Source organism: Myotis brandtii, unplaced genomic scaffold (assembly GCF_000412655.1).
Source record: "Myotis brandtii unplaced genomic scaffold, ASM41265v1 scaffold18, whole genome shotgun sequence".
Lineage (NCBI taxonomy): Eukaryota > Metazoa > Chordata > Mammalia > Chiroptera > Vespertilionidae > Myotis > Myotis brandtii.
Genome location: NW_005356674.1, coordinates 849,162 through 867,026, shown reverse-complemented (window position 1 = coordinate 867,026; position 17,865 = coordinate 849,162). Strand labels below are relative to the sequence as shown.

The 17,865-nt window shown below is 49.9% G+C and overlaps 1 protein-coding gene across 5 annotated transcripts in view; it reads right to left on the bottom strand.

Moving 5' to 3' along the window:
• Window positions 1-920: 920 nt before the first annotated feature.
• Window positions 921-17,865, bottom strand: part of RBP2 (retinol binding protein 2, cellular) — a 55,345-nt gene continuing 38,400 nt past the window's right edge. For 4 of the 5 annotated variants that reach the window (XM_005863513.2, XM_005863509.2, XM_014537479.1 and 1 more), the window contains 4 exons: window positions 15,549-15,670; window positions 6,640-6,818; window positions 2,912-3,013; window positions 921-1,167 (listed from right to left, as the gene is read on the bottom strand). In XM_005863513.2, the coding sequence (XP_005863575.1) occupies window positions 1,117-1,167; window positions 2,912-3,013; window positions 6,640-6,818; window positions 15,549-15,621 (405 nt within the window). In that variant the 5' untranslated portion in view covers window positions 15,622-15,670 and the 3' untranslated portion in view covers window positions 921-1,116. Of the gene's footprint in view, window positions 1,168-2,911; window positions 3,014-6,639; window positions 6,819-15,548; window positions 17,018-17,865 lie in introns of those variants that run through there. The other variant, XM_014537478.1, reaches the window with a different exon arrangement.

The following is a 17,865-nucleotide window of genomic DNA, read 5'->3' as shown; positions in this document are numbered from 1 at the left end:
GCTGTGCACAGCTATGGAGACACCAATTCTTACTGTGAATTTCTAAGGAGGGGATATGCTCTCAGCACTCCTGAGGTTTATTTGACCATGAACCTTGTCACAGAATCTTGGAGGGCTAGCAGACCCTAGAGTACATTTGTAAACCCTAGGGTCAAAAATCACTAGTGAATACAACCTCCTACATGTGTGGAATACTTTACAGCTGGTCCCCAATGAGCTTTCAGACGATTTCATTCAATAAGGTTTTCTCCAGGGACAAAGCAGAGGGTCATTTGAGATTGTGGTGGGCAAGACCGGGGGCACCAACAGGGGGACCTGGGCACCCGGAGAAGCTCCAGGGAAGCTGGGGACAAAGGCCCCACCTCAGCAGCCCCTCCACTGGGTTCCTGCTCTGCCACAGGGGATGGGCTGCACCTCCTCAGGAGGCTCCTCTCTTCCCCAGAGCCCACGGGAAGATCCCCCAACGTCCCCGGGTCCCCAGCCAGCATGAGGCCCCAGCCAGGCGCTTCCCTGGCTTTCTTGCCGCAGGAACATGCATGGTTGTGGGGGAGCACAGCTTTCCGGGAGGCCCCTGTCGTGGCTGCTCAGGCAAAGTACAAACTAGAAGGCATATGCATCTTAAAATAGAATCTTGGAGAAACGAATGTGCTATCTAAAGGAATGAACCTCAAATAGGCAATGTTCAAGGATTAGGAGGAGATACTATGTTGGCCAGAGAACATTTCCAGATAAAACAAACACCCTCCCACGCCAAACAAATGAACTAACAGAAAACCAACAAACAGGCTAAACTAAAATATAAACAACAACAAAGCCGCACAGAAAACCACAGGCAGGCAGTCACCTGTTCTGCTTGGGGATGAAACTGACAGTTCTACAAATACAGGGAGAGAGAGACAAAGGATTTCAAAGTATGGGAGTGAGTTTTGTTTTTTCATTTAATGCCAGGTTTCAACGGAGGGAGAATATGTTTGTCACTGGTACACATTCGTTCCGTGTAAAACCCATCCAGATGTCTTAACAGGCTCTGTCAGGAGTGGGAGGGTCCCCACGGCTTCGTCTCAAAGCCGGTGAAGAACCCTTCATTGGGAGTGTGGAGCAGGCCCCTCATGGCCATCACTTCTTTTTGAACACTTGATGGCACACCTGGTCACCGCATGTCAGATCCTGCAACATCAGAAAGTGGGTGAGTGATGAACAAGCTGGGTCTTTCTTCTGCCCGGGCCCTGGCCTTCGTGTTGTCTGTGATTTGGGTGGGAGGTGGGGCGGGGGGCGGTGACTGTAACAAAGAGGACACGTATTCTGGGCAAAGTGCATCTCATGGATCCAATCAGCTGACATGCCCTGATTTGATTCTGACCCTTGAATTGAGCTTGAGCAACTATAAGAACAAAAAATTTGAAGAAATTACCCTCTTGGGTGGGATTTCTCCTACTTTCATGATTAAAGCAACATCACCTAATTTATAAAAGGCAGCAAAGCCATGAAGAAGAGAAGGCTCTAGTGGGGAGAAGCATTCGGAAGGCAAGGGCCTAGGAAGATGCCTGCTGGTGACCCGTGTGGCTCAGCCCTGTGGGCTTTCTGGCCCTGGGAGATCAGAACGTTGGTTGGTCTTGGCCCAGGCAATGAAAGGGTGTGGGCTGCAGATAAGATGCTGCTTTTCATCCAGATAGAGCAGCGGTTCTCAACCTGTGGGTCTCGACCCCTTTGGGGGTCGAATGACCCTTTCACAGGGGTCGCCTAAGACCATCCTGCATATCAGATATTTACATTACGATTCATAACACAGCTTATGTGGCCTTCAAGCAGTTCATGAAGTAGCAACGAAAATAATTTTATGGTTGGGTCACAACATGAGGAACTGTATTTAAAGGGCCAGAAGGTTGAGAACCACTGAGATAGAGAGAGCCCTCAAGCCTTATCCGTATCTCATGACCCTTTAAGGGAGGAGAGAAAAACACGAGTGTGGGGAGCACCAGGAAATCATCGCAGTTGACGATGAATCCATTGTCTTCACCACAGGGACCGTTGGGTATTGCACTACAATTAAAATGATCCATCATCCAAACCGGAGCCAGGTAGGGAAAACTTTCCATGGAAAACAGTGCATGCCTCCCATTGGTCATCCATCAGCTGACATTGCCTCTGGAATAAAGATCCCAGGTGAGGCAAGGCTGGCTCTGAAGGGCACATGGTGACCTGAATACTGACACTGGGGCCAAGCACCTGCCTGACTCCACAGATAAATGAATGAATGAAGTGCCATTAGTTGAATGAGCCATTTATTTAACAAATGAGTGACTGAATGCATGAAGGAGTGAAGAATTTTTCACTGTTTGAATATTTGACCTATACATTGCCTTGAAGATTGAAGAATAAAAAAGTAAGCTACCTACACAGATATAATTCAAGGATATCAGCCATGGTACCTACTGCACTGCTTTAGTACCGAATAACCTAAAATAGTTTGGCATCCGGTGGACACAGCTTATGTGGTCTACAAGCAGTTCATGGGCTCCGCTGCCCCCTGTCCGTTCCACCTGCACCCCAGCCCCTCTTTTCCAAGCTCACATAGCTGCGAGGAGGCCTGGGCCCACCCTCTCTGGGGACATCACATTTCTCTCCAGCTGCTCTTTACAGGTTCCCTGCATTTCTCCATGGATCTCAGCTCCCTCGCTCAGCATTTTGAACTTTCATTTTAACGGCAGCCATCACAGAAACGGCCGTATAGATTTCTTCCTGGAGACCCCTGAGCCAGACAGGAATGGCTTTCTGACTCTATGACCACACACATTTGGCTGGAGCTCAGGGGAGAAGTGCAGGGCCATTTTTCTTGTCAAGGTGCCTGGCTGGATGAACAGGCAGCTCGTGTGAGCACAGAGGCAGGGAGCTGGGCAGACCCAGGACTTACCAGGTACAGCTTGTCCCCTTCAACCCACTGCCTCCAGCCACGGTTCTCCTTCTCCCCCTTCTGCACGCACACGAGGACATTGCCTTCCCAGGTGATCAGCGACTGCAACGACAAGTTCCAGCAAATCAACTGCGTGGGCTTGACTGGGACCAGACGAACGTCAACCTGCAGCTACAGTCCCGAAGCTGTGCCCGGGCTCCCGCCTGGCCGCCGGGCAGAGCCCTCAGCCTCGGCCGGCCGAGACCTTCCAGGCTCATTTCCACACACACCTGCCATTCTAGCCAAACTGGCTGGCTGAGGCTGGGTCTGTCCTCTTTTAAGGAATTCTACTCTTCCATTTTATCCTATGGGACAGATAGCATTCCAAGTCAGAAGGGGGAAAGATGATGAATGTGACTGTCTCACGATGTAACATTTCTGGAAGGGAAAATACCTCAGAATCTGCAGGTGAATAACAAACTGGGAAAAATATCTGTAACACATGTCAGACAAAAGACCTGCGTCCCTTCTATATAAGGCGCTCCCATAAACCAGTAAGAAAAAGATCATTAACCTAATAGGAAATTCAACTGAAGACGCCAACCCACAGCTTACATTTGGGGTGGGGAACGTCATTTGGGCTGGCCCTGCCAAGGCATTAGGAATGAGTTAATTAAATGTTTGACCAAATAGAGCAGGCTAGTTTTTAAGTCGATAACTTTGTATGGCCCTCGGATGATGTTATAAATATCCAGATGGCGCTGGGCAGAAAAATGGTTCCCTCCCCCGGTGACACAAGGAAAGTAAAACACAACCCTAGCAGATGGCTTTCAAACCTAAGAAAAGACAATCAACTTCACTCATGATAAGAGAAATGCAAATGAAGGCTTTTTTGATACAATTCATCTCACAGTCAAAGATAAAAGAGTGATAACACTCTGCAGAGGCGCGGGCACCTTCCTCTGTGGCTGATTGGCTCACCCACCCCCTGTCGCCCCTTCAGGCTGAAGGGTTCCAGTCAAGTCACAGGAAGGAAGTAGTGCCCAGGGCACCTGCTCTGTGCTGATTCTCTTGGGAACAGCCCATTGCAGGAGACTGGGCAAAGTCTGTCCTGAGTACTTCTCAGTCCCCACTGGAGAGGGAGAGCAAGAGCGAGAGCGAGAGCGAGAGAGAGAGAGAGAGAGAGAGAGAGTTAGCCCCAACTGTTTGCTGTGGGCAAGCAGAGACAAAAAGTAGAAAAGGGGATTCATATTCTCTCTCTCTCTCTCTCTCTCTCTCTCTCTCTCTTTCTCTCTCTCTCTCTCCTTTCTCTCTCCTCTCTCTCTCCCCTTCCCTCTCCCTCTCTCCCTCTCCCTGCAGGGCTAAGAGCTGATCCTGGGGAGAGTAGGGTCTGAGGGAAGCGGAGAGGCAGAAGGAAAGTGGGTGTTAACGCAGGGAATCATTTGAGTCAGAAAGGGCTGAAAGGACGCCATTCATTTCAGGAAGAGGGCGTTCTCCGCCATCCATGGTGATGCAAGAACTAGTCAGAGAGAACAGGTCTCTTTCTCAACCAAAACGCAAAGACTGGGGGAAATGAATCATTTTCAACTGAAATTCTGCGCCAATTTTCCTGTGAATTCTGGTGTCTGATGCATGGGCCCTCCAGCCATGCAGTTCAGAAAAGCCCTGTCGATACCTCAGCCTCTCGAGTGGGGCTTCACAGGGGCCGTCCCAGGGCTCGGACGCTGAGGCTCTCATGCCAGGTCCTCTCTGACGGAAGCATCTCCAAAGTGCTTTTCATTTCCGACTTCTTTAGCGAGGGCACTGAATATAATTCAGCCTCGACGTGATGGCTGAGAGGACAGTGCCCATTCATTTCAGGAAGAGGGCGTTCTCCGCCATCCATGGTGATGCAAGAACTAGTCAGAGAGAACAGGTCTCTTTCTCAACCAAAACGCAAAGACTGGGGGAAATGAATCATTTTCAACTGAAATTCTGCGCCAATTTTCCTGTGAATTCTGGTGTCTGATGCATGGGCCCTCCAGCCACGCAGTTCAGAAAAGCCCTGTGGATCCCTCAGCCTCTCAGGTGGGGCTTCGCAGGGGCCATCCCCGGGCGCGGACACTGAGGGTCTCATACCAGGTCCGCTCTGATGGAAGCATCTCCAAAGTGCTTTTCATTTCCGACTTCTTTAGCGAGGGCACTGAATATAATTCAGCCTCCACGTGATGGCTGAGAGGACAGTGCCGCAGGACGGCGTGAGAAATAAAACGGGCCCCGCTCTCATGGCTTGGATGTCAGTAGCAAAGAAGGATGACAACCTTCCCTTCCAATCCCAGGGAGGTGACAGCACTCATGGCCCTTGACTTGGGGAAGCGCTGAGACCTCCAACTTTTGAAAGAGCTTCTGGAAGCAGGAGAGAAGGGGGACTCCGGGGAGAGTGGGGTGCGTGGCGAATGAGGAAGGGCAGGGTGGAGGGTCCTGGCACTGTGAGGGGCTGGCCTCTGCTGGGGGTGATAACATGGGTACCTGGGGGTAGGATACCCAGCTCACCTCCCCAGCGTGGGAGCCAGGGCAGAGGTCCCGGTGGCTGCATTGGCACAAATCGGGTGGGTGCTATGAATATTCAAGCTGTCCACCCTCATGCAAACTACACGGGCATGGACAGTGAGCAGCCAATGGCAGTCGTACCAAATGACCAACCAGAAACCCTTTCCTGGACTGTGTGACCCCTGGGGTCCTTATATGATGCAAAGGTTGGGGTGGGAGAATCCTTCAATTGGACTGAGATTAACTCTCTCCCCATTCCTACGCGTGGGGACTGACCAGGTGTAACTGGATTTGGAAAACCAAAGGCAGGCGCACGGAGTGTGAGTGTTAACACCGCGACAATCGCTCACCAGGCCCTGATACCACACGGTGACTCTGGAGGAGAGGGGACTGGCTATTACCCCTGCCTTCCCCACCCCCATCCACTGCCCCCTGCTGCTTCCACTCTCTGCCTTATTTACAAACCGCTCCTCTGGGTGAGGGCCGGCCTCCTCTGCACTCCAGCTCCTGGGCTTGGAGATAACACATGAACTCAGGGCTGCTCGCTTTCAGAATCCTCCCTATACCCACGCCACTCAAACACCTGGCAGTCTGGCCTTCGGAAGCCTGGGGATTTGCTCCATTAGGTCCTGGGAGTTAGGGTGACGCTGACCCAGAGCCAGAGACTTGCCCGAGAATTCTGGAAGTTCCTGGGACGGGAGAACCCTGACTTCACTCAGTGCACTGAGTGTTTTGTTTGCTATGCACTTCATTCTTCTTTAAAAAATAAACCAGTGGGGCTCACCTAAAATGGAGATATTTCATATGAAAACCTATGAATTCTCAACATCTCTTGGGGAAAAAAATCTGTGAACATGAGGCATCAGTCCCTCGTGGCAATGTGTGGCTGGTGCTGAGCAGGCTGCCCCTCTGAGGAGGCTACCCTGCTCAGCTCACAGGGCGGAATCCTCCCTACGACATCCCACCGGGCCCTCTTCTCATTGCCCGCCAGCCCATGCCAGACCCTGCAGGGGCCGCACCCTCCAATCGCTCCTTTGCTCGTAAGCTTAGTGCAGAAGCTAGCTTGCCCCTTCCTCCCTAAGATAATGTTGCTCAGCGCCGGCATCATTAAGTCCATTCTGGTCCCCCTTCCAGGTTGTTGCTGTCATTTTCCCTTTGTGAAGCCAAATAGCCAGCCCCTCCAGAGTGTGCACATGACAACCGCCCGCCCAGCTGAGCACCTTCACAATCCGGTTGTCCAGGCCCTTGGTGTGCTCCTCAAACTCCACTCCAACGGTGAAATCCAGGTCGTAGTTGCGGAACGTGCTGTTGGTTTTCGTCTTGAAGTTATCACCATCCTGCTGAATGATCTTGGTCTGAGTCAGGCGGACTGCGATCTTGCGGGTGGCGAAATCAATGTCTGTTGGCAAAGGGAGGGGTGGAGGTTCTGAGTGCTCAGCCAGACTCATTCATTTCTTTAACAAGGCCAAGCAATCAGGACCGGAGACACAGGGCAGGGCAGGCCCCATTTCTCTGCCTAAGCAGGAAACAAGAGTTGTCTTACACCTGACCAGTTTGGGCAGCTCAGTCAATTGTTGGGGAGCCCTGGTGGCAGGGGGAGGTCGCAGGCAGGGTCATGCCTGAGCTGCAACTTGCCAATATGCATTCATGTACACACACACACACACACACACACACACACACACATCCCTCCGCCACAGCAGCTCCATTCTACTTATTTGACATATTGGGTTTCTTTTGAAGAGTTTGCTGAACATACGACTTCATGTTTTAAAAGAAAAAAGCCTGTTTAAAACTCACCAGCCTAGATCATAGGCAAAGATGGAATTTGTTATTGTCTACCAGCAGGGAAGGGTACATATAAACTTCCATTTTTAAAGCAGATTAGGAGCTTACTTACGTAGGCTGTTCTCCCTCCCTCGCCAGCTTTAAGTGTATTCCAGATACTGTAGACCAGCGGTCACCAACCTTTAGGGCCTCACGGACCACCAGTGGTCCTAGCACCACCGGTTGGCAACCGCTGCTGTAGACACTCAGTGAACACTTGCTTTGAGATTTGCTTTATTGTTTTTAAGGAAAAGATGGCCATTTGTTTATATTTTTATTATGAAAAATTTCAAACAAACAAAAGTAGAGAGGAGAGTACAAGGAACCCTACACTCATCACCCGGATTCAACAATTACCAAGATTTTGCTGTATTTATTCATCTATAGCTTTTCTTTGTCCCGATATTTTAATGGAAATCTTACTCATCTCTTAGAGACCATTAGGAAGTAAAAGGGAGCATGCCCTTCAATGGAGTGTTGCATTTCCCAAGCTCTGTACTTTACAGTAAAAAGCTAAGTGCTGCGTGCACCTCCTTGCTAACCTCTGGTTATACATAACCCATCCTTCAAGCCAAAAGGGCGCTATCTTTGTGGAATCAACCTAGAAACGGAGGATAAGTCTGGAGCTGCTAAATGTGTTCCTTTGCTGTGAACATCATTAAGCTCTTGGTCTCTCACCAAATCATATTTGACCCCCTTTATGCCTGTAAATTCTCCAGTAAAATGGGGGAAAGATGGCTTACCTCACAGTTATTTAAGGTAAAAATTCACTTAAAATAATGATAAAATGCTTTATCACTCCAAACCTTGGCCTTTTCTGTTTTGGTCAAACCCAGTCTGGAGTGAAATGTTTGGGCCACACTTACACATCCACCACCCACGCTGTCCAAGGGCCCCGGACTCTGAAGAACAGTCAGACGGCGGCTGATCTGCTCATTTGCATGGCCCTGGCCCGTCACATGGACATTGTGTCAGCTTCCTCACTCCATGGTTTGGCCAGGGGGGAAACAGCTTTAGCTTTGGCCCTCGGTGCTGAGGCCCATGCTGGGCCACACCCTGCTGCTGGCACCACAGGTGGAGATGGAAAGAAAAAACCAACCAACAACCAACCAACCAACCACAGGTCACATATTAACCAGATGAAACAAAGAAGGCGGCTCCTCAGGCAAAACTACTCAGAAAGAACTGGGAATTACAGAGGAATTCAGAACCGAGGTGTTTGTCAGAGAACAAGCCTATTTTCACTGCCCAGATGTGGATAGCAAGGCCCAGAGACGTTAAGTGGTGGGTTCCAAGCTACTCAGCTGGGCTGGAGCTCCCAACAGTTTGCCTACAAATGCATTCCGTGTATCAGTCACAACTAAGGCTTTCCCAACAGAAAATATTGCTTGTCCTTGGCTGCTTAGAAAGGTGGATCGCAGTTTAAAATGCCTATTGCTGGGGGGACCGGCTTGTCCTGGAAATAGCATCCCTACTCAATCTTTCTGACCGGGGCCAGTGGAATCTTGTTAGAGGCTCTATGCAAATGTGATCAAGCACCACTTCTTCTCTGGATTGAAAAATGGCCTGGCCTCTTGGCTACCCTTTAGCGTTTACACAGGCCAGTTAATCACGACACCTCTGCTCCACTCTGGGGAAGGGAGCCGTGATATTTCTAATCAAAAGGAAGGTTTACCTGCAGCTGTAGAACACACACGCGCACCCACACACAGGTTACAGAAACGCTTCCCCTTTGTACTCTGCAGAGAAAATTATTTTCCTGCTATGGTATTCTAACACCAGGGTTATCAAGTATGTTTTATCTGCTTCTCTGGATGAAAGGTAGCTCCGAGCCTGATTTACAGCTGGGTGAAATGAATTTCTACCTCAGGGGAGAAGGTCCAAAGGCAAGCTAGTCCTGAATAATATATATATGGCTTGTAGCTGCCGCAGAAGAAAAAAAACAACACTGAAGTGACTTTATTAAAAGCATACTTTTCATAACTGCATTTTGAACAATGCAAGCCATAAAGGTGAAATATGAGTATGCTACTCAACATTAAAATGCTTTGTAATGTTATTGTGAAAAAAGCTAGAGTTGCAGGCTAAAAGGGCAGGCGCTCTTTGTAAATTAAAGAGCAGAGATTGCACACATATTCATCACATGAAATCTGAGACCCTTCCCAGTGCACCTGTGATGGGCTTCAAACCTGGACCCCTTCATTCTCCCATCATCAGCACTTCGAGGCAATTGTGAGCAGCAGTGTGGAGGAGCAATCCTCTCCGTTCTTCCATGCCATTTCCTCCTCCGTATGACACATTTAGAGAGGACTTGTCCTGGCCCCCTGCCTGCCTCCTCTCACTCCTCAAGGACATTTTCAAATAGGTTTCAAACTTTCCCTGGCCAGCAGAGGCAGGCCGGAGACCTTGGGGTGCCTCCCTGCTCCCCTTGCTCTATTTTACCTCCTCACCTGTAGGCTACTACTCCCCATTGGGAAGGGGGTCAGAATGGAGGTGCTGCTAGTACATGCAAGGAAGGGCCCAAACTTGCCTTCACCTGGGTCTCTGCCACCCCCAGCACTTTCCCTGCTTGAAAGTGCAACCAGGTACCATGTGGTTTATACAAAGACTTTGGCAATGACCTCATTGACTTGTGAGCACCAGAAGGAATCCAAATGCGTGACGCCAACTCTTCCTTGGGTCATTAGACAGTCTGTCTTCTTTTTTTCTTCCTTCCTTCCTTCCTTCCTTCCTTCCTTCCTTCCTTCCTTCCTTCCTTTCTCCCTCCCTTCCTTCCCCCCTCCCTTTTTCCCCTCCTTCCCTATCTTCCTCCCTTTTCTCCAGCCCATGGCACTGCCCTAGCCCAAGCCACCATCACGTTTTGCCTGAACAACGTAACAGCCTGCTAATGGGAATCTCTACTTCCACTCACTCACTCACTCACACACTCATTCGTTTTTACCGAGGGACTCTGAGTAGCTCCCATGCAGTTACTAAGGGTCCTGCCTGTCTACTTAGGTGTCCCCATCCCAACAAACTTGGCGAGAAAGAAGCCTCCTCCCCTAACCCTGGGCCTAGTACCTCCTCCTGGAACAGTGCTGCGGAGAGAGCTTGGGTGTTAGAACCAGACAGGGCTCCTGTCTGCACTGCAGCATTTCCCAGCCACAGGTGACCCCAGGCAAGCCCCTTCCCCACTTCCTTGGGCTTCCGATTCTTCCCCTCACGAGATGGAAAGCATTCCTTCCATCTTCCCCCCCGACTCCACCCTGTGCTCTGGATTGTGTATCCATGTGCCAGTTTTAATACTCCACTTGGATGCATAATGAGCATCTGAAACCAAAATATGGAAAGCAGAATGCTGCATGCATGTCCCCTGCCCAGCACCCCCGTCTGAACTCACTCCTCCCCAGGCCTTCCCCATTTCAGCCAATGGGATCACCACCTTCCCAGTTATTCCTAATCCTGGGGGCCATCTTCACTTCCTCTTGCTTCATATTCATCTGCAAGCCCTGTCACTTTACCTCCAAAATATACACGGGATCTGTCCTCTTTTCTCCAGCCCATGGCACTGCCCTGGCCCAAGCCACCATCATGTTTTGCCTGAACAACACAACAGCCTGCTAATGGGCATCTCTGCTTCCAGTCTTGCCCTCCTGTGATTCATTCTTCATACTGCAGCCATAGTGATCCTTCAAGAATAAGATAGGTGAAGTCTTCCCATCATAAGGCCTGACCTGCCTCTGTGGACTGATCTTTCCTTGTTCACCACACTCCCAACACACCAGCCGTCATATGGTTCTCGAACATGCCCAGAGCCTTTGCACATGCTATTCCCTGTGCCTGGAATAATACTTCTCAGCATTTAAGCTTCGGCTTTGATGTCACCTGCTCAGACAGCCTTCCCTGACCACCTGTCATTCTCCACCCCATCATTCCTTCTTATTTTTTTTAAGCACTTACCACTACCTACAATCATCTTCATCCTGAGATTTTCAGCCTTTTTCATCCCATGGCACACATAAATTAATTACTAAAATCTGCAGCACACCAAAAATTTATTATATTTTTTGTTGATCTGACAAAAATGTAGGTATAATTTTTATTGATTTACAAAAAAATAATAAAAATAGCAATTACCTCCCTTTTTTTGCTGCAAAGTGACTTTAAAAAAAAATCAGGTGCCTATACTTGTACATAAAGATTTCTGTTACAAAAAAAAAAAAAAAAACCCAATCAGACACAACCCGATCCAGCTGGAAGGAGGACCTCAGGACATGACACTTTTCTCAGGGTAAGTGAGTTTACCAGCTGCCTTCCTTTGCTGTCAAAAAAGAATCTGGGGCCTCAAGAAAGACCAGGTGCCTCGGAAAGCAGGAGAGAAGGTGCCCTTGACCCTTGGCACTCCTTTGAACAGTTAATGACTTCGATAATTTGGGGCAAAACCAAAGGTTGGCATGACGTGTCACTTGGTGGGGCCAGCAGCTGGGGTGTGGCAAAGTGACTTTAAAAAAAAATCAGGTGCCTATACTTATACATAAAGATTTCTGTTACCAAAAAAAAAAAAACAAAAAAAAAACCAAAACAATCAGACACAACCTGGTCCAGCCGGAAGGAGGACCTCAGTACACGACACTTTTCTCAGGGTAAGTAGTTTACCAGCTGCCTTCCTTTGCTGTCAAAAAAGAGTCTGGGGCCTCAAGAAAGACCAGGTGTCTCGGAAAGCAGGAGAGGAGGTGCCCTTGACCCTTGGCACTCCTTCTTTGAACAGATAATGACTTCGATAATTTGGGGCAAACCCAAAGGTTGGCATGACGTGTCACTTGCTGGGGCCAGCAGCTGGGGTGTTGGGTGAGTCACTGGGAGTCTCCCATTCCCCCCGGAACCAGCAGTCAGGCCCGCAGAGAAAGCCAACTCCCTGACGCTGGGACTAACGCTAAGAAAGTGACGATTCTTTGGCAGAAAGTGGAGTTATAACTCATGGTGTTTACATATTTGGGACTTGCTGAGATCTCCATGTGTGTTCTCCCCAAATGCCAAGGGCCTCGTGCCCCCAGCCGCAAGGCAGGCAAGCTCCATGGGCTTGTCAGCGTTGGAGCAACAGCCCCTGCCTTGCAGGGCGGGTGTGGAGGAAATTGCACAGATCTGCTGGGCTTTCAGCAGGTGAAATTGTCGGGGTGGCCCTCCCTCAGCTGCTTCTGGCTGAGACCCTTGAGACCTGTTTTTAGTCATCACCAGGGCCTTCCTCTCCCCCCACTTGAGGCCTCCTGGGCAGGTGAGAGGGAGCAGGTATCCTGTCTCCATGGTGGGAAGTGACTCCAGCTAAAGCATTTCTGCACGTGGCATCATGGCCTCAAGCTGGAGCAACTTCCTGGGACCCTGCGACACTGTGGGCTACCAGCAGCTGGGTAAACTGAGGCATCAAGCACATTCACAAGGTGAAATTGTCGGGGTGGCCCTCCCTCAGCTGCTTCCGCCTGAGACCCTTGAGGTCTGTTTTTAGTCATCACCAAACGAGGCCCCCTGGGCAGGTGAGAGGGAGCAGGTGTCCCCTCTGAGGTGAAATTGTCGGGGTGGCCCTCCCTCAGCTGCTTCTGGCTGAGACCCTTGAGACCTGTTTTTAGTCATCACCAGGGCCTTCCTCTCCCCCCACTTGAGGCCTCCTGGGCAGGTGAGAGGGAGCAGGTATCCTGTCTCCATGGTGGGAAGTGACTCCAGCTAAAGCATTTCTGCACATGGCATCATGGCCTCAAGCTGGAGCAACTTCCTGGGGCCCTGTGACACGGTGGGCTGCCAGCAGCTGGGTAAACTGAGGCATCAAGCACATCCACCTTTGGGGTTTAACTAGTACAACCACCTACAGTTTTCATCTTAATCAGGAGAGTGGCAGCCTACTCCTTCTAAACTTCAGAGACTCTGACAGAAAAAGGTCCAACAAGCCCGGCTGGTGTGGCTCAGTGGTTGAGTGTCGACACAGGAACCAAGAGGTCACTGGTTTGATTCCCGGTCAGGGCACATGCCCAGGTTGCAGGCTCGATTCCCAGTGGGGCCATGCAGGAGGCAGCCGATCAATGATGTTCCTCTCTCATTGATGTTTCTATCTCTCTCTCTCTCTCCCTTCCTTTCTCTCTAAAAATCAATAAAACCTATTTTTTTTTTTAAAAAAAAAAGGTCCAACAGTTTCCTCATTAGCTTGAGATCTATGTAGATCTATGACGCTAAACTGGAAATTCTGACTGCAGCTGTAAGAGACAATAGGCATCTGATACCAAAGACACTGGGACAGAGCTATGCAAACAACACATTCCCAGGGTGGGAACCCCTCCCCCACGCGGAGGCTGCACACTGGTGTGGAAGAGGCCCCAGGAAGGCTGTTTCTAGAGAGAGAACTGGCAGCGTGCCTTGCATCGATCCCTTCCGCCCCGAGAGGACAGAGGGCGGGGACAGAGTGGCTGGCCTCTCACCTTAAACCTAGAGAAAGGGTTTCAGGGGCCCACCCTGCAGAGCTGGAAACTAGACGGAGGCTGGATTTTATACCCAAAGTCACCGCAGGACTTTTCATTCTTTAAAAATGAGCAGAAAGTGCTCGCTTCGGCAGCACATATACTAAAATTGGAACGATACAGAGAAGATTAGCATGGCCCCTGTGCAAGGATGACACGCAAATTTGTGAAGCGTTCCATATTTTTTAAAAAAAAATGAGCAGAAAAAGACACAAAGTTGCTTTCTGATGATATTTCCCCGAATCCGCTTGTTTGGCAGGCTGCTCAAACCTGGCAGCCCCCCAAAGGCCCTCGTTAACGCGCTTCCCGTCGTTCCACTGCCGACATCTCCCGGAGAAACAGGCAACGCTGGTGCTATTTCCCCTACTCGGCAGATGAGGAAACCGGTTCTGAGAAGGTCAAGGTCAGAGAGAAAGCCGCAGCTATGTTGGCCCCTCTGGCTCGCTTTCCTCCTCTGATGCTCTTGTTCAGAGCTAAGCTCCAGACCATTTATTTGCCCACAGATAGAATCAGAACTCAGTTCCTATTGCTCACTCAGGGCACTGAAAGCAGGTGCAACAGGGTTAGGATTTTTGCCTCCCACCTCCTCTTCCAAGTACAGGGTGTCCCTAAGAATGTATACACGCTGTCCCAGCTGCTAGCTCAATTTTGAAAATGAAATGTATTTTAATAAACACTGCCTTTACCATTATTCAAAGTGCGTGCGTCCATTTTTTGGGATGCCCCATGTATTGAGGTAAAATTCGGATCACCAGGAGGAAAAAAGCTACCCAGTGTTGGAAATATGTTCAATGCACACGAAGAAAGTTCTATAAACTGTCGAACATGTCACAGCCCTCGTTGTTCACACACTGGAAATGTTCATTAAGCTAGAAGTTAACTGCACACACAAGACCATGACAACCGTTCTTGATGAGACTTCCCATCCCCATATCCAAATCCTTGGGCCTCTGGCCCCACCCGCGGCCACTGTTCTCCTGCTTTGTGTGGGCAAGTTCCAGCCAGGAACTCCTCATGTGGAGGAGATGCTACTGCTGGCTAAGGTGAGCGGGAGGCCGGTGCAGGATGAAGTCAGGATGGGCAGCCAAAGCCTCTTGCTCAGTGCCCGGACCACGGTGGCTGCCCAGCAAAGTGAGCTCCCCTTTGGGGGGCCAGTCCCCCTGGCTTCCAGTGGCTTCTGCCCATTCCACGAGAGATCCTACAAGAGAGTCCGCTCGGGACACACACTAATTGAGCCCCTGGTGTGGAGTCTATTTCAGAAGTCAGATAAGCAGTACCACCTGGTTGGACCTCTATGACCAAAGCCTTTCCTGGCCTCTGCGGGCTTGCTTTTCTCTAGCCCTGAAAGATTTGTTAGCCACTCCTATTCTCTTCCCACGACAAGACTGACAAAAGGGCAATGCAGGGTCATTGGTGGATAATATCGGGTCCAACCGGCTGTTTAAGAGATGGCAGTCACAGGAACGTGAGCTACTGCATGATCCTCTCAAGTTTGGCTTTGCTCTTGTATGCATATGTATATATGTGTGCGCGTGCGTGCGTGATTGTGTATGTGTATCCTCCATTCAGTGCATTTTTTCTGTGTACCACGTACTACGCTAAGGACATTCTACACACAATCTCATTTACTACTATTCCCAACTTGCAGAAGAGGAATCTGAGCCTCAGGGAACGTGTGTGATGTGCCTGATGTTACATAGCTAGTAGGCGAGGAGTGAGACCTGCGCTTAGATGCGTGAACTCCATAGGGGCACTGTCTGGAGGGCCAGACCACAGTCCTTCTGAAGCTGTCCTCCCTCTTCCACCCCCAGCCACCCCCTTACCCAGTGCCTTCATGTAGCCTTCAAAGTTGTCATTGCTCTCCATCTCCCAGGTTCCATTCTGGTCCTTAGACATGGTGATGGCCTCTGGTTACCGTGGTGCGTGGTGCACGTCCAGGAGCAGGCTGCAGGGAGAGCGTTTTGAAATGAGTCACTTTTATAGCCTAATGGGTTGGGTTTATGGCTCTGAAGATAACAGGTTCAAAGGTGATAAGCACAGCCAAGAGGAACTTTCCTTTCCTTTTCAAAGTTCAGAAGGACTATAGGCAACCCATGGTCAAAGTCCTGGCCTGGGCCAGCATGGGTGTCCTGGTGATGGCCACATACACCTGGCCCCGGGCAGCTCATTTTTGGCTGGCTGGGCTCCCACAGAGTCCCTGGACCCACACAGAACACTCCATTCAGCACTGGAAGAACACCAAGACCAAGTACCACCCCCACATGCACTACAGGCCACAGCCCCTAGGCCTCAAACTTGGAGTCTGTCAGCCACATAAGCATTTCCACTTCCGGTCTGGCTAATGAAGCCAAGAAGATGAGCACTCACACCTGTGGAGCTCCACTGTACTCTGTGCTGACCACTGTACTTTCTTCGTCTTGTTTTATCTGACACGAGCTCTGAGTTATGTTTAGCTATCTCCATTTTACAGATGAGAATAGATCAAGGAGGTTAAATCACATGCCTAACAACAACTGGTAAGTGGCTGAGCTGGGATTCAGACCCAGGTCTGCCTGGCCCCAGAGCTCTTTCTTTAGTGTGTGTGAAAGTCAGGTGGGAAGGGTCAGAGTTTGACTTGGGAGCCCGATTCTCACTTGCTTTCTTCCCCAAGGGCCTCTAAACAGCAGGGCCAATCAAAAAAGGTATGTTCTACGAGAATGAATCTTCTGAAAGCAGGCAGATTTAGGTTTATGGCTTAGGTTTGGGAGGGAGGCCAGATGGGGCAGTGGGACAGCTTCAAGACCCCAGGAGCAAGCTGAAGTTCACCTTGACCAACATGGTGGGGGCGGGGGGAGGCGGGCATACTGACATTTGGGTAAGTACTCTTGGTTCAGGGCTGTTCTTCAAACTGACTGTCCCAGTGGGTCAGAAAATAGATTGATTTATTGCTCTGCCACATGGTTCTGAGAGATGGGGTCTGATCAGGGGTCCCTGCACTCTGAAAAAATGGAGGTGTAGGTTGAAGATGGGTAAACCATGAGTACCCTAAAGCAAGGCCAAGTTTGATGGACACCCTGGGGCTCTAATGTATGTATTCTTGTGCTGTGAAATCTAAGCAAATGGCTCTGTGTGTGGCTTGGGGGATGTCAAATAACACATTTGTTTTTCAGTAAATATACTGGAATCAGGAAGACACACAGTAAAAAGTGGCCCAGCTGCTGTTAAAAGGGGAAGAGGAAAATAAAGGACAACTTCTCCACAAATGGAGAATGAGTGATATCAGCAGAAGTGGACAGAGAGTGGAGCCTTGGGTTTCATTCGTTGAGGCCCAACAGAGGCTGCTATAGACTGAGCACTCAGCCTTCTGGGTTGGAGAAGTAGGCATTCCCCTCCAGGTTCAGATTCAAGGGCCTCCACACAGCCACTCCTACCCAAGCTGAGTCCCCTATAGGCCTCCCTTGTAAGAAAGCATAAAAAAACTGACCCTGTAGCAGAAGGGTTTAGGGTCAAAAATGGGGTTGTTAATTGCAATAAGCCAGGGACTTGGGTTTTAATGGGCATGGGGATTATTTACCCTGTGTAAGGCAGGAAGTTGAAACTGAGATGCTATCAGAAAGCCAAACCACTTTAGGAACTAATTCTCAATGAGCATGTGAAGTAGCCAAAGCTGCTCAGAGACAACAAGAATGTTTGCCTATTTAGCCCAGGATCTATGTGAATTAAATGTAGTTCTGCTCTGTTTGAACTCTGGTTTGGGATTTGAATTTATGCTTCCAGCTAGCCAAAATCTATACTAATAAAAGCATAATATGCTAATTAGACCAGACAGACAAACAACCTTTCAGACATCATTCTGGACGTCCTTCTGGACAAAGCCACGGTGGCAGAGGCCGAGGCAGAGGTGGTTAGGGGTGATCAGGCCAGCAGGGGAGCAGTTAGGGGCGATCAGACAGGCAGGGGAGCAGTTAGGGGCATCAGGCAGGCAGGCAGAGGCGGTTAGGGGTGACCAGGTAGGTAGGCAGAGTGGTTAGGGGTGATCAGGCAGGCAGGCAGAGGGGTTAGGGGCAATCAGGCAGACAGGCAGGCAAGCGGTTAGGAGCCAGCAGTCCCGGATTGGGAGGGGGATGTCCTGGATTGGAGAGGGTGCAGGCTGGGCTAAAG